Genomic DNA, 14,971 nt, shown 5'->3' on the forward strand with positions numbered 1-14,971 from the left:
AACCCTTTAAAGAGTAGGAATGTGTTTTTCAAAATTTTAAGTTAGTGTTCTAGAACTCTCTTGCTTTCAGTCACCAGCAGCGATTGTTACATCAGCATTAGAATGTCTCGTTAAGAACATTCTAATCACATATTTATGATGTCACAATTAAAGGGTTAAAAAAAGAACCCTAGCTTACCCACGCACCCGCCCAGTCTGCATCAATCATCGCCGCCTCCGCTTTCTGAAAAGCCGAAGCGACCCGCCTCCCCCTTCCCTCCCACGCCCCCCCCCTCCCCCCACCCCGCTGAGCCGCTATGATTTACACGTGTTGCTATGATAACGTTTCCCCCTGCCCCCTCGGCCCGACAGAGCTGCATCAAGCTGTGTTCACTGCCGTTCTGCAACTGCTCTCGGCTAGATGGGGACAAGACAGCTTGAGAGAAATGCGACGCGACTGCGTGCAATCGAACGGCCGCATGTCCGCCGCTGCTTGTTCCCGTATTCGCGCCGCGCGTTCGAACTGCTCGTGAAATATCCTTCGTGCTAGCGAGCGGCTTCGTCCTGATGAGAACCTGTGCGGAAATCTTTCTCGGTTCGTTTTGCAGAAAATGCTTTGAGCTTGTTTGCAAGCCGATCAACACTCGTGCATTATTTATGTTCCTCTGTCACTGGCCCAAAATGTCATTCTTGTGAATTATTAGGCTCATAAAGAAGATCAATTCTAAGCCTATACTGAATTATCAGTCTATTGTCTATGCTGGTGTCAGAGGCTTATCAATAACAATTCAGTCTGTGGTTCTGAGTGATATTTAAAGAAGCTTGAACTAAAAGTAAACAATTCTATTAAAGACAGGAGCAAAATTGACCCATGACACACCTTGACGAGAAGTGGTTTCACAGTGGTTTGTAATATTTCACATCTTTTGAAACCCCAAACTACCCGCTGCCTGGCTCAACTGACTTATCTCGCGTACATCTAGTATTTTTTTTGTATTTAGTCATTTAGCAGATACTTTGGTGCTTTTATCCGGATGTGGTGTCTCAAACACGACGCACAGTTCTGCTTTGGCTAGCCGGCGCCGGCCTCGAGATCACCTTGCGGCACGCCTCAGCTGTAAGCACCGCGGTTCTGACCCTGTGCGTCGCGGTTAATGAATAAATCAGAGGACCGAGGAGTAAGCGCTCCCGTTTTTGAGTGATGGGTTAGGAGGACGCCTCGGTGCACGATCTCCCACCCCGGGGGGGGGGGGGGGGGGGGGGGGGCGGGGGGGGGAGGGTGGGAGGGGTTCCAGAGCAAAAGCGTTGGCACGAGGACTCAGAGAGAGATGCTCTGACCCGACAGATGCGCTCACCCTCGCCATTTCACTTGAAGGTCCTGGACCTTGTACGATAGACAAAGAGGTGGAGATGGAGAGCGATAGTGAGAGAGAGAGAGAGAGGCAGAGGGAGAGAAAAAGAGGAAGCGAGAGAGAGATTTGTTAGTAAACGGAACTCACATTTATAGATTTTCACATGCTGCAGCTGTTCTGAATTGTATGATAGGCAAAAAGGAATGGATAAGAGAGAGCGAGAGAGAGAGAGAGAGAGAGAGAGAGAGAGAGACATGAAGGAGACAGTCCCTTGTCTTTATTTTCACTGTTGTTTCAATCATATACTGTGCTGGCTTTTAAAATACTGGAGGTGGACGCACCAAAAATAATTCTAGACTTTTGTTAGGAATAACAATAGGGTGGGCACCGTCATTACACATGAGAGGAGACCAAAGAAACAAAGTGCAAGGAAAAGACAAAGAAAGGATCTAGATTGAGATGACAGTCTTTGACAAGCAAGAGCCATCTCTCGATAATACCAAACACCTCTTTGTGTTCTATGTTGTTTGTTTGCCCCTATTGGTCTAACTCACTGTGCACTCGTGTCTATAATTATTGGAAAAACTAAATCGCTTTGTGTCACTGACTCAGCTCTCTGTGACATTATACAAAGGAAACAGCATCTAGACATTCTAATGAGGGAGCTGTATTTCTGAGTTTGCCCGAATGTCGAATAACTAAGTAAAAATCTATATCCAAAAACATTTCTGTGAGAGAAAGCAGAAAACTTATCAGCAACACAACTTCCACAACAAGTCATATTTAATAAATAGAGTTGGGACTTTTTTTTTTTTACTTGAAATTCAGCGCGAGCTTCGGCGAGTCTGTTCCGAAATCGCATTTTCCAGCAACCCACCCTCGGAGGGGAGCCGGAGATGCATTCAAAGATCTTCAGCGGCGTGCGGCGAACCGCTCGCGACTGGCGGCGTGAAAATAAAGATAAGGGGCGAACGGAAGGACCGTATTAACAATGGGAAAACGAAGGCCGTGGCGGAAACAGCCGGAATTCCCGTTGGCGGGAATAAAGACGCTGAGCAGCCCGAGCGGGGTCAGCGGTAAGACCCTGGGCAGAACCGGGCCCTCTGAAGGACTTTATAAAGGCTCGCTTGGGGGGTTTTATGGATTTCCTTTTGATGTCGCGAGCCGATCGGCGGTCCACCCGAGACACGGAGGCTCTTTGTGCGAAGCCCCGCCCCGCTGACCTTTTAGAAGCCCGTCGCCAGATCGACCCGGCGTTCTCCACCGGGAGCGCGGGGCCGCCGAGCCGGCTCGAAAAGGGGGGGGGGGGGCGAGGTTCGGCGAGCCGGAAGACGCGCTGGCGTTGGAGCGGGGGACCGGGCCAGCGCCGGTACGCCGAGGAGGAGGAGGAGGGGCCGCCGTGACCCACTTTCCCTGTGCGATGCGCGCCCACCCTCGCCATGCGTGCGTCTTCCAGGAAACAGAAAAATCTGTGGAAGGGCCGCTTGACACAAAATGACACATTTGACTGTATTATGGCTGTTGCACTTTAACAGCAGCAGTGCACTCCTTACAGCAGATAAATGGATAAATGTACATCTGTAATAATTCAAAAGAGTCTTTGACAACAGTGAGTCTCCCTGTCTGCCATTTTAACACTCTCTTTATTAGGGGTCCAAGCAGCAAAGCCGGTGGAACCCTATTGTATCTGTTAGGATTATTATTCTTATTATTTTTCTCCGCCAAAAGTGTCTGAGGCTCGGCAACCATAAGTCCTAGAGCAACCAAATTTGGTAGGTGGGTTCCTATGGCCCCCCACTACTCAGACACTAGAAATCACCTATGTCGGCCAGAAGGTGGCGCTATAACAAAGTGTCATGTTTGAAAGGTCATAACTCCCACACCATAAGTCAGATCAACACAAAACTTCATCGACCGATGCATCTGAATGTGCTCTACTTTGCAGTTGGGACCACCTATGTCCGCCATTTGGACTTTTTTATTAGTTGGGGTGCGGAACAGCTGTAGCTCCACATCTAAAGTGTTACGATATCTAGTAAACTTCTTCACGGCAAGCGGCTAGAAGACATCCATGGCGATGCAAGTAATCCGATACCGTAGGGTCTAGTTTTTATCAGTGAGGGGGGGGTCTGAACGTCGGGGAAGCAATGGAAGACAGTGCCAGCGAGAGTGCATGCCAGGCTACTAAAAGTTTGTTAGTAAAAGCTTTTTGAGAGGATGAATAATTACTTTTCTTTGGCATAGATCCATTTGAAGACAGTATCGGGTGAGTTTGTTTAGTCTGCAATTACTAATATTGAATATAAACAAAAGACACAATTTATGCTGTAGCCTGCCAATGTCTAAATTAATAATACGGTACTCTGAGCGCAATAGCTATGCAGGTAGCAGGGATGGCGAGTTGATATTTCGTTTTTTGCTACTAAAAGTTTGTTAGTAAAAGCTTTTTAAGAGGATGAATCATTACTTTTCTTTGGCATGGATCCATTTGAAGACAATATCGGGTGAGCTCGTTTAGTCTTTGAATCTGTCATTATGCTGAGAAATAGCTAAACCAATTTATTGATAGTGTTTTATGCTGAGAGAAATCGTATTTCATAGCTACAAGATAAACCCGACATTAGCCCTAAAATATGCTAATACAGCAGTGAAAACGCTGCTCACTGAATAACGAAATAAACGAGACAAAGTTTTTAAAAGTTATACCATGTCATTCTACAGTCAATATCTGGGACTAAACATTGAATAAATATACAATCTTACCACTGGTTTTACGCGTAGAGATGTCGCTTTTGAGACTGAGTGGTCATATATTGTCTTGGACAATCCGTTTGAAATATACACGCATTTGTGATGCCTGGGTAGGCTACCTTAAAAAATAGCTGTGCGTAATACCACACCTGTTGCTTACGGCGTTGTCGCCCTTTTTAGTACAATTTGGCTTGATTGACAATTCATTTATTCAGTAGGTGAGAGTATAAGCTTTCTAACGATGTATTACATGTCTGATTTTGCTTTTGGAATAACGTTTCATAGGTCAGCGTAACCAAAATTTTCTTATCTGCCAATGTCTAAATAAATAATACGGTAGGCTGTTCTGTGCGCAGCACGCAGGTCGCGAGTTGATATTTTGTCTTTTGTTTTGTTTTTTCTCAATGCTATATTTATTATTTGAAATGTGTATTTATGTGTTATTATTCTATCTGTCTCTGAGGCGCTCTGAAATGTGCATTCTCTGCTAAGCTGAGCAATGGATTGGAATATGTGTCTGATGCCTATTTCAGTTGCGGCGCGGAAGCGCTGCAGCTCTACATACACGCCGGACCATCTAAATGCTGTTTTATACTTTTGCGTAGTCTGCATAGTTTCCGTTGTGTGCGGCACTCGCGAACGGCCAGATCATTTATACATGTGTGGCATATTGCACAGGTTGCGCAGGCCACGTAATTAGATTTTGTTACTGACCGTTATAGTTCAAAAGACAACACCTTCATTCATATTTCCAAACCTACTAAATACTGCACCAATGACCTCAAAAATGCTCAGCTAGATGTAACTTGTTGCAACGAAGACATTCACCTGACAAAAGCGCTTCTAGTCGCATATTTAACGTTGCCTATCGGTTTTGTGAAACAACTGTTATAACCTGTCAACCAATCATCTTCTTTATGGCGTATACCGGCACTGTTTACTAACTACGCACTTTTAATTTCTTGAGGAGGTCTGCGTCTTCAACGCGGCCATGGTCTGCAACAGTCGCACATGCCGCACATTGCGCACAACCACTACACAGACCCATTTTTACGTGTACTATGCAGAAGTGTAAAACAGCCTTTAGTGTTACGACATAGTAAAGGCCTTTACGCCTAGCGGCTAGGAGACATCCATGGCGATGCAGTAGATATGTTGGGTGAAGGTATATGATCATGTGGACAAAACCATTTAACCCTCCTATTATGTTTGGGGCTTTTTTCAGCTAGATATTTCATGACTTTTCCTAACTTTATGGGGAAAACATGGAAAACATGAAATTAACTGAAAAAAATATTTTCAATGTCCTGTACACATGTTGTATGCATTGGTGTTGCTGGGGTCATTTTGACCCCAAACTCTATTGTTATATAAAACCATCATTTTGATCTCGTTTTTGTTATGTTGGCTGAGGGCACTTTCACATTAATTTGTGTGTGTGTGTGTGTGTGTGTGTGTGTGAGAGAGAGGAAGCGAGAGAGAGAGAGAGCATGCGTGTGTGTGAGGAGAAAACATGGTTCCCACGAGATCTCTAATCATTCTCGCAACATGGGGGCGGGGCAAACTTATAATAAGGGCTGCACACACAGCCCTCTAAACCATTTCTCTTTGCATTTGTGCCTCAACTAAAGATTTTGACAATGACCACCAGACAGAGGTGTATATTTTTGCTACTGAGGTTCTGTCACAGATCTCGAGGGTGAAAGTGATTTAGATGAGGATATGTCTGAGACTGAGGATAATGTTGAGGAGGACCCTGACTATGTGGCATCCTCCTCTGATGATGAGAATGAAACCTTTGAGATACCACATTCTCACACTCCTTTTGTTTCTCAACCACCAATAAACCATCCTGTCATCTCTCAACCACCAAGAAACCCTCCTGCCATCTCTCAACCCCCAAGAAACACCCCTGTCATCTCTCAACCACCACGAACTGTCATGTTCACTTCCAAAAATGGAGAACTACTATGATTCGGATCCCCAGTTGAAAGACAGGGTAGGCTTAGTGCTGCTAATGTCATCAAAATGGTTCCAGGTCCCACCAGATATGCTAGCAGTCATGTACAAGACATAAAGTCTGCATATGAACTTTTCATAACGCCATCAATGCAAAAGGATATTCTTGAGATGACAAACTAAGAGGGGAGGCGTGTGTATGGTGACAATTGGAAAGAGCTAGATGTGACACTAGCAATCCTATAATGGGTTGCTTATTTTGGCAGGAGTGTACAAGTCAACAGGTGAAGCAACAGCAAGCCTTTAGAATGCTGACACTGGTAGGGCAATTTTTCCAGCCACAATGTCTCTGGAGACATTTCATGTTTTCTCCCACATTATACGCTTTGATGACAGGGAAACAAGGCAGAGTCGACAGGAGCGTGACAAACTTGCACCTATCTCGTCTGAATGAAGAATTGATACCCATGGGTTCCTAGTTGAGCTGTTATGTTCATTTTTTATCAAAACACAATTCTGGTGATTAATTTACTTTTTATTGGTGTTTCATCATTATTGAATAACTGTCATATGTTACTTATTGATGTTCTGAAGTGTTTTCTGAACCTAAACATTTGAAATGTTTGACATTTTTAATATTTTCTCCTGGGGTCAAATTGACCCTGAACATAAAATGTTACTACGCTTGATAATAAAAGGTGTGTTTCTTTCCAAATGTTATTTTTCTTTTTCAATGAGCACTGAATACCAACATAAAGCCCTGCAAACACCAAAACATACCTTGTTTTCCATTTTAGGTCAATGAATGAGATTGTACAGTCATTGCATATTTCGCAATAGTCATATAAAATCAATACTTGATGTATAAGGGGAGGATGGGGGGAGTCATGTTTTATTTACTGGGCTATTAAGATGGTCAATAGAAAGGCCTAAAGTAGCTGAGAGAGAAACTTCAGTAACACTTTCAGTTACAGTTATTTTCTGCAGGTTTACATTGCTGGGGTCAAATTGGCCCCAAACATAAAAGTTGTTTGTTAATTTGAACATAGTAGGAGGGTTAAAAATCGCTCCATAGGGGGTGCAAGCGGCTTTAATTATTATTATTATTATTATTATTATTATTATTATTATTATTATTATTAGCAGTAGTAGTAGTAGTAATGCTAATACTGCTAAATGTATTACTGCGTCTGCTAAATGTATTTATTTATTTAAATCAAATGTAAAATTACTGGTAATTCATATTATAATTATGTACACATATTCTAATAAAGATTTCAAGGACAGCCAAGAGCAACTTGAAAAATCCAAGGCATTACATCTGAGATGTCAATGTGAGCCAGCTCTGGAGATGTCAATCAAAAGGACTCATCTCATTAGTCTATGGATGTTATAAGGCAGACACATGTGGCCTTCCAACCCAGTTCTAGCAAGGCTCCACTTCTTCCAGGAATGGCTTTTGCTGTAGCTCTTTTTTCTTCAAACTAATAGCTCCAGTCTGAAAGTAAATACATCTACACTATGCTGTATACTTGCCAATAGGAGCGTATTAATTTATTTGGTTGTAGTTTTCTGATAAATCATTTTTTAAACTAATATTGCACTATTTCTATTAATACATTTGTAAACACGTGCTGTACATATGCTTATTATTTAAGTTCTTAACATGCATGCTGGATGATCCCAGAGGACTAATTCCTACATCTGCTCTTCAGAGATTGGATTGTATTACTGAATTTATATCTCAGCAGTTAATTGGAAGGAACTCAAATACTGACATTAATTAATAGCTCAACCAAACAAATAACTGGGAGGAATACACTGTACGTGGATGTTTTCTGGATAAGTGTTCACCAGTTTAAAACCTCTGCATAATTTAACTGTAAGCTTAGGGTTGTAACTAGGTATCTGTTTCGTAGGTGACTTAGTCAATGCACTCGTCTTATCTACTGCTTGTATTTTTGCGTAATCTGCGTTGTTGCTCTTCTCGTTTGTGTTGGTATTAATCAGTTTATCCTTCAGGGTCCAAGTTGAACTATGCGGTTGTTCCCTGCACTTGGAACGGTACTTCTCTCTAGGGTTTTCGACACACTTGTTCCTGGTTATGGATATACACTTTGTTGTACGTCGCTCTGGATAAGAGCGTCTGCCAAATGCCTGTAATGTAATGTAATGTAATGTAATAATCAACATGAAAATGAAATCATATATTTCACGACGAAAGGCACGACCGTGAACAGAATAGAGAAAAAAAATAGAGAAAAATCAGTACAGTCAGGCTGAACATCCACAGTCACTCCATCAAGTTTATCTTTAGTACAGAATAATCCTTGACTCGCAGCTCATACCTAGATTACACAAGGACACAAGGACCGCTCGTTAAACCTGACAAGATGTCAGCACGACAGACAGATCGAGCGCCTGAAATGATCCGAGATCCGTTTGGCTGCAGACCAAATGCGTATTTGTTTTGGATGCAAATACTTTTCTACGCTTTACTGATCTTGTCCGGTGCATTGGAACCAATGAAATACTCTCAAAAACTGCAAACCCCGCCTTCTGTTCATATTGGCAGGCTCAGTTACACCAGGCAAGATTAGTAGAGCGCAGAAAAATCCAGAATCCAAAACAAATACGCATTTGACCCAGGTCTGTGTGGGTGGCATGCCTCCTGTGTCCCTGGACCATCTCATATTTAACAAATCAGATTAAAAGAGCTCTTGTTTCCTGCGCAGTGCGGATATATAGACAGACAGAATCAACAGTCAAAGTTCCAGAAAATCCCAGAGCCTCATTAGTAACCCAATTAATTAAGTGACGGGGGGGATGAACCTCGTTTGGAAATAATGAGGCATTCTCACAGGCATTGCTTCATGGGCTGAGTTTATCTGTACGTGCGTGCATGTGAAAATAGATACTGCTTCCGTGCCATTTGTTGTATTGATGGGTGTGTGTGAGAAAGTGAGATGCAAACACAGGCAGAGAGAACCAAGTATTTATAAGATAAGGAACCAGAGCCTGAAACCAAAAGAGCTGACATTATGATGAATTGCCCCTCAGAACCTCATTGCTTCTTAATTAATTGTATTTAATGTGGTAGTATTACCTTTGTACAGCTCTAATGAAATACATTTAATTATGACAATGTGACTAGGTTACATTAATTAAATTCCAGTGCGATGAAGAGGTTGGGGATGTGTGTGTGTGTGTGTGTGTGTGTGTGTGTGTCTGTGTGTGTGCCTGTGTGTGTGCAACCATCACCTCCAGTGCGTTCACACACATGCACACGCACACATACACACACACACACACACACACACACATCACAACCACCGACACACACACTGACATAAACACAGACACTCACAACACACACACATACACACAAACACACACTCACTCACCACCACCCCTACCGACACACACACAGACACACAAACCACCACTACTGCCGATGTACACACACTCAGACACACGCACACACACACCACCAGCACCACCACTACCACTGACACACGAATACACACGCACTCACATGCTCAGACACTCAGACCAAACCACAGGTCGTGTGTATCGCAGAATGATTTCCTTTCGCTACTTGCGCTTAAAAGCCCTGACAGAACAAAGGTGAGCTCCCTGAGGAGCTCTGACTGTTGCTTTGGAGCGTACGAAGCGAAGACATCAGGAGGAACTAAAGGGGGTTCCAGATAGGCGACGTACAATCTGTGTCAATATTTAAACTGCAGTATTATTCTCAGTGATTCATTGGATGACAGCCCAGCAGTAAGAAGAGGGCTAGGGGGAGATTTAGGGGAGGGCTAGGGGAGATGTCATCTGCGAACTCCTTTGAATTCATTCCCCTGCACACTTCAGTGAATTGGTGTGAAATGTTTTATAAATTGCACTCACCGAAGATGCCGCTCTGGGAGGCTGAAAGGAAACATGGGGATCGACAGTGTGAATTTCGGGGATTTGACGACAGGAAATGAAAGTAATGCTATTTTATTGTCCTTCATTCCTTTGGCTGAGGCCCTTATCCAGCTGATTTAGTTGCCAAAGAATAATTGTTCAAATGCGACAGACGGCGGTATCTGTTGTGGAAAATGTAACGTCCCTCTAGCAAAATCGTGAGCACCTTCCGGAAGACTCTAAGCATTCCTTTTGGTGTGTAACTACAGTTGTCCGTCCTGATTAATCACTGTGACCCTATACCATGGGTCATTTCCCCATTTCACAAAATGCTAACAGATGCCTGAATCCCTGAAATATGCGAAAAGGGACTCATTTATTTAAAACCCTTTTCAATGGTCTAATTAGTCATCCGCTGAATTTCTATGTAAGTGTGTCTCCACGGCAACATTTTACTTTTAGTGCCATAAATGAGAAGTTTAACCGATTCTCGGAGAGCACTTTAATTGAGTTTCTGTATAGCCTGTGCCTCTGAATGTGTCATCTGGCAAGAAGATGTTCAGTGCTTTTTATTCAGCTGGAATTGATTCATTATAGAAATGTGCGTTTTAGCCTCCGTTAGTTGAGTATCAAATCAAACCTGTGAGCGAGATGGCCAAGATGAAAACATTTCTTTTGTCCAGAAATAAGAGCAAAGTTGTGATTAGAATGTCCTTAACTGAAGATTCTAATGCTGATGTAGCAATTCTTCTAGAACACTGACTTAAAATGTTGAAAAAACATTCCAAATAACCTTCTCTTAAAAGGGTTAAGTCCCTGTCGTTTCATCTTTTTTCTTTGTTCTTTATCCGTTCTCACCCTGTCCATCGCTCCCTCGCCCAGACTGGTCCTGTCCTCAGTGTCGGATTACTTTGCCGCCATGTTCACCAGTGACGTCAGGGAGGCCAAGCAGGAGGAGGTGAAGATGGAGAGCGTGGACCCAGATGCATTGTGGGCACTGGTGCAGTACGCCTATTCAGGTATGCTAAACAAGCACTGGAACACCTTTCGGGTTCTACAGGGTGCTGACCTGTGTTACCTTCTGCAATTTGATTTAGAAATGTCTGCTTCCAAACAGTTCCTGTTATCATCTTTGCTGTTATTGCTACTGGTGTCCCTATTTTATTTATTCATTCTGCAGACACAGTATCTATAGTCTCCTGATGTCTCCTCTGCACTTTGTGTGTACCTTGTGGTGCTCTCATGCCGATGGCTGATCTGAGATCAGTTGGGAAAATTCGAGAGGCAAAGATGTGACCTGAATTCACCAGGCCCACTGAACTATCTGAGCTCTCCCTACCTTGGAACATGGTGACTGTGTTTACAGTGGCATGACCACATTGCATATGAAAAATTCTTGCAAAGCAGGTGATAAAGTGCAGCACGACAGCTTGTTTCCTGGTCCCCTGCCCCATAAAGTTTACTTTGAAAGTGTAATCTAACCCATACAACCGATTGGAATTTAAATAGATAAAAAGTAAAAATAAATGTCTAGGGCTTCTGGAAGGAGTCGACACGTTATCGATAAAGAACACCCAGTGGGAAGGCTTTACATGAGCATGCTAAGCACACACCAATCAATGGCTTAGAAGGCTGATTGATACGTGCTTGGAACGTTAAACCAAACACGTTCCCCAGGCTTAATTTTCTCATGAAGGTTGAATACATGATTGTAGCTGATGTATGCTAGTGCAGCTGTATATGCTTAAGGTATAATCAACAAAAAACACTGTTGGTCAGATGATATGAAACCCCAGGATGTATGTGTTCTATACTCATGTATTTATTATTTATTTATTCTTTCATTGATAACTTCATTTAAAATGAAAGGCGTGACACTTGCTTGTAAAAAAAAGTGTTTGCTTTATTATTAAAATACAACATTGTATTGGCCACCTTTGCCTTAATCATAATACAACAGAAGAATTTTTTTTCTTGGCGGTGAACGTCCAGTCACAATTGTAAAGATGTTGCATGTAAACAGCAGCATTCATCCTCAGAAGAAGGCACACTAGCCTCGAGTTGGGAAGTTCTGAATGCAGTTACTTCCTGGACTGAATTCACTGAAGCCAGTTATATGTTGCTCTGCTGAACTCTTGGATTGAGCTGCTCAGGAGAATTTTACAGGTACTGCAGAAAAGTTCTGTACCCTTGTGGGAGAAAGCAGGAATCTAAACTCACAATGGATTGAACCAGTGAGGAAGCATTTTGAGTTTTATCTCTCATAATGAAGATGTGTCCTGGATAGCAGTCCTTTTTTTATTTTTATCTAGCTGTTACTCCTACAAAACTAAGGTATAGAGCCCTGCTATCCATCTGTTTCCTCCTCAGATCATTGAACCTGTCTTAAAGAATGCTGCTTCAGAGTAAACTTAGTTATTAGCATGAATTATGCATTTCAAAATTACAAGATAGCTATAACTGTAAACAACTTCTTCTTCCCTATTTTCTGCATTTACATCTCTGAAATACAGTCACGGTAATGTCACGTTCCTGCTTCCTCTTTAGCAAGAGAATGTCACGGCAGCACTTGTGAGTTCCTGTTTTCAGCAGAAGCATGTTGCTTGCTGCTGGGCTAGTTGAGATTATATCGCAGTTTGAACAGTATAACAGTGTTTTCCATGAATATAAATTACGATCAGATGTCCAAAGGAACCAGAGACATGAATTAATAATTTCCTCCAGTGCAAGAAAGAAAGAAATTAAAACTAAAGAGCAAAATGTGATCCAATTAATTCTAATTTCTCCTGTGAAATGAGGCCAAAATATCATTCTGACTGATGCTCAGGGCCAGGTTTACAAAGCCTTTTGCGACTATTTTCAGATGTGGATATGATGCATTCTGCCCCCTCTTATGTATCTAAGAGGTGCAGGAGGCTGTAAGTGCAGTATGCATGCTAGCCACATGAGTCATCGCAAGGCTCACTTCTCTCCTTAATGCATATGCGTTTAAGGGAGGGTCATGCAAAAAACTGGCAGAGATATTGCAAGTGTGGCTGATTATGTAGTCAATAGAATTTACGCAAAATTAACGAGGGTCGATTTTTGCGTGGAATTTCTCCGCCCCTAAAGACAAAGACCAGGCGTAAATCAAGGCACAAGCAAGATTGAGGCACAGGTATAGCCCTCAAAGATGCACTGAGAGATCTATGCAAGAGGAATCACTGTATTTCAACTTTCCGACCAAGGGATCATCAAACAGGTGATTTAAAAAGAAATATTAATTTTCATTGATTGAATATTGCTGCCAAGCAATTGCTGCTTTTATTTCTTCAAAGTTATATGTGGTACATGTTTTGAGGTTTGAGTCTTTGAGCACCAGTTGTCACTGACAGCTTTACCATAGCTATGGGAAGAGCACTCAGAACAGTGAAATTCAGGAGGCTGTCATAAAATAGACAAAAATAATGTCATCTGTGACACCTGCGACTTCTGTGACAAACACCCAGCCATAGAAATAATTACTCTTGTGGGAGAAATGAAAGATGACCTAGAACCTCCCACACGTTCCATCCCGGCAATAGTCAAGCTGCTTGCAACATTACACTGTCACATCTGGATTAATTCAATCGGCCATTGTCGCCACAGATGGAATATCACAGTACGAATTTTGTTGTGTGTTGTCTGTAGTGCTGGATACGCTCTTATATGGTAATAGAAGTACCAATTTCCCACATCCAGTGACGATACATAGTACAATGTTCAGTGTTAAATCAAATCTTACAGGGTTTATAGGAATTCACTATGGGCAGAGTGGACTCATATAAAGTATGTCAGAATCAGAATCAGAATCAGAATCAGAAACAGGTTTATTGCCAAATAGGTTCTCACGTACAAGGAATTTGCTTTGGTCTGATAATGCATAACAATAAACATAAATAAAATAAAATAAACATAGTGCAATAAACATAGACATAGTGCAAACAATAAACATAGGAAGTACATCCTCTGCTGTGCCTTCTTGGCGAGGGAGCTGATGTTCAGCTCCCACTTGAGGTCCTGGGTGATGATGGTGCCCAGGAAGTGGAAGGAGTCCACAGTGTCGACTGGGGGGTCACACAGGGTTATGGGGGCGGGTGGGGCTGGGTTCTTTCTGAAGTCCACAACCATCTCCACTGTCTTTAGAGCATTGAGCTCCAAGTTGTTTTGGCTGCACCAGGACACCAGATGGTCAATCTCCCACCTGTAGGCAGACTCATCCCCATACACAGAAGTCGAAAATAGCACAAAGTCAAAATAGCACAAAGTCAATACAGAAGTGGACTAAAATTCAAATCCAAGTCACTCCCGGGTAACTGACAATATTAGCTATATATAGGTGTGGGTCGGTTCCTCATTGGCCGCCAGGCAGGACCGCAGAAGAGGATTGGGGGGGAAAACAACGCACTCTTCCTCTGCCTCACCAGTTGCGGAGTGACCTGTAGCAGACTTGACGGGATAATGAAACCGGGAGAAAACAAAAACCTGGCACGTAACAGCTATAGCCTTAGCAAATAAGATGTTAAGTTCAGGCAGACTGCGAACGCACCAGCACACCCTCGACCGGCCTACAGTAATTTGCCCTGTGAGTTTTATGTACATGAATCTGACCCTTACTTTAAATCTTTATTCTTCTTAGGTTTTTATGCAAGTCTTATATATCTTTAATGGGAAAGCTTTTATTTGACCTAGTTGATTTATATCAGCAATTCTAATGACTGTCTGTGTCTGTACTGAGTATCAATTATTTGATGTTAAATCCCAGCATGTCTTGGGGATTTAGAAATTCTGGCTCCTCATTGGCTTATAACACTAGCCAGTGTTACGGTAAGGAGTAATACACTGACAAAAACGTTTTTGTCATTTGTCTTGTGGGCCATTACTGGAAATGTTCCCCATGGGGGTCTCAGTGCCTTGCCACTCTCAGCTATACAGAATGCTATTTTGCAGTGCAAGACCATCACGCACCAGGCTAAGATGCATCACCTGAAATTTAGTGCGCT

At 42.5% G+C, this 14,971-nt stretch overlaps 1 protein-coding gene across 2 annotated transcripts in view; it reads left to right on the forward strand.

Moving 5' to 3' along the window:
- LOC118232095 (kelch-like protein 5) overlaps nt 1-14,971 on the forward strand; it is a 47,107-nt gene that overhangs the window by 11,894 nt on the left and 20,242 nt on the right. For both annotated transcript variants that reach the window (XM_035426713.1, XM_035426714.1), the window contains exon 3: nt 10,833-10,969. In XM_035426713.1, the coding sequence (XP_035282604.1) occupies nt 10,833-10,969 (137 nt within the window). The remainder of the gene's footprint in view (nt 1-10,832; nt 10,970-14,971) is intronic.

This window comes from Anguilla anguilla, chromosome 7, assembly GCF_013347855.1.
Source record: "Anguilla anguilla isolate fAngAng1 chromosome 7, fAngAng1.pri, whole genome shotgun sequence".
Lineage (NCBI taxonomy): Eukaryota > Metazoa > Chordata > Actinopteri > Anguilliformes > Anguillidae > Anguilla > Anguilla anguilla.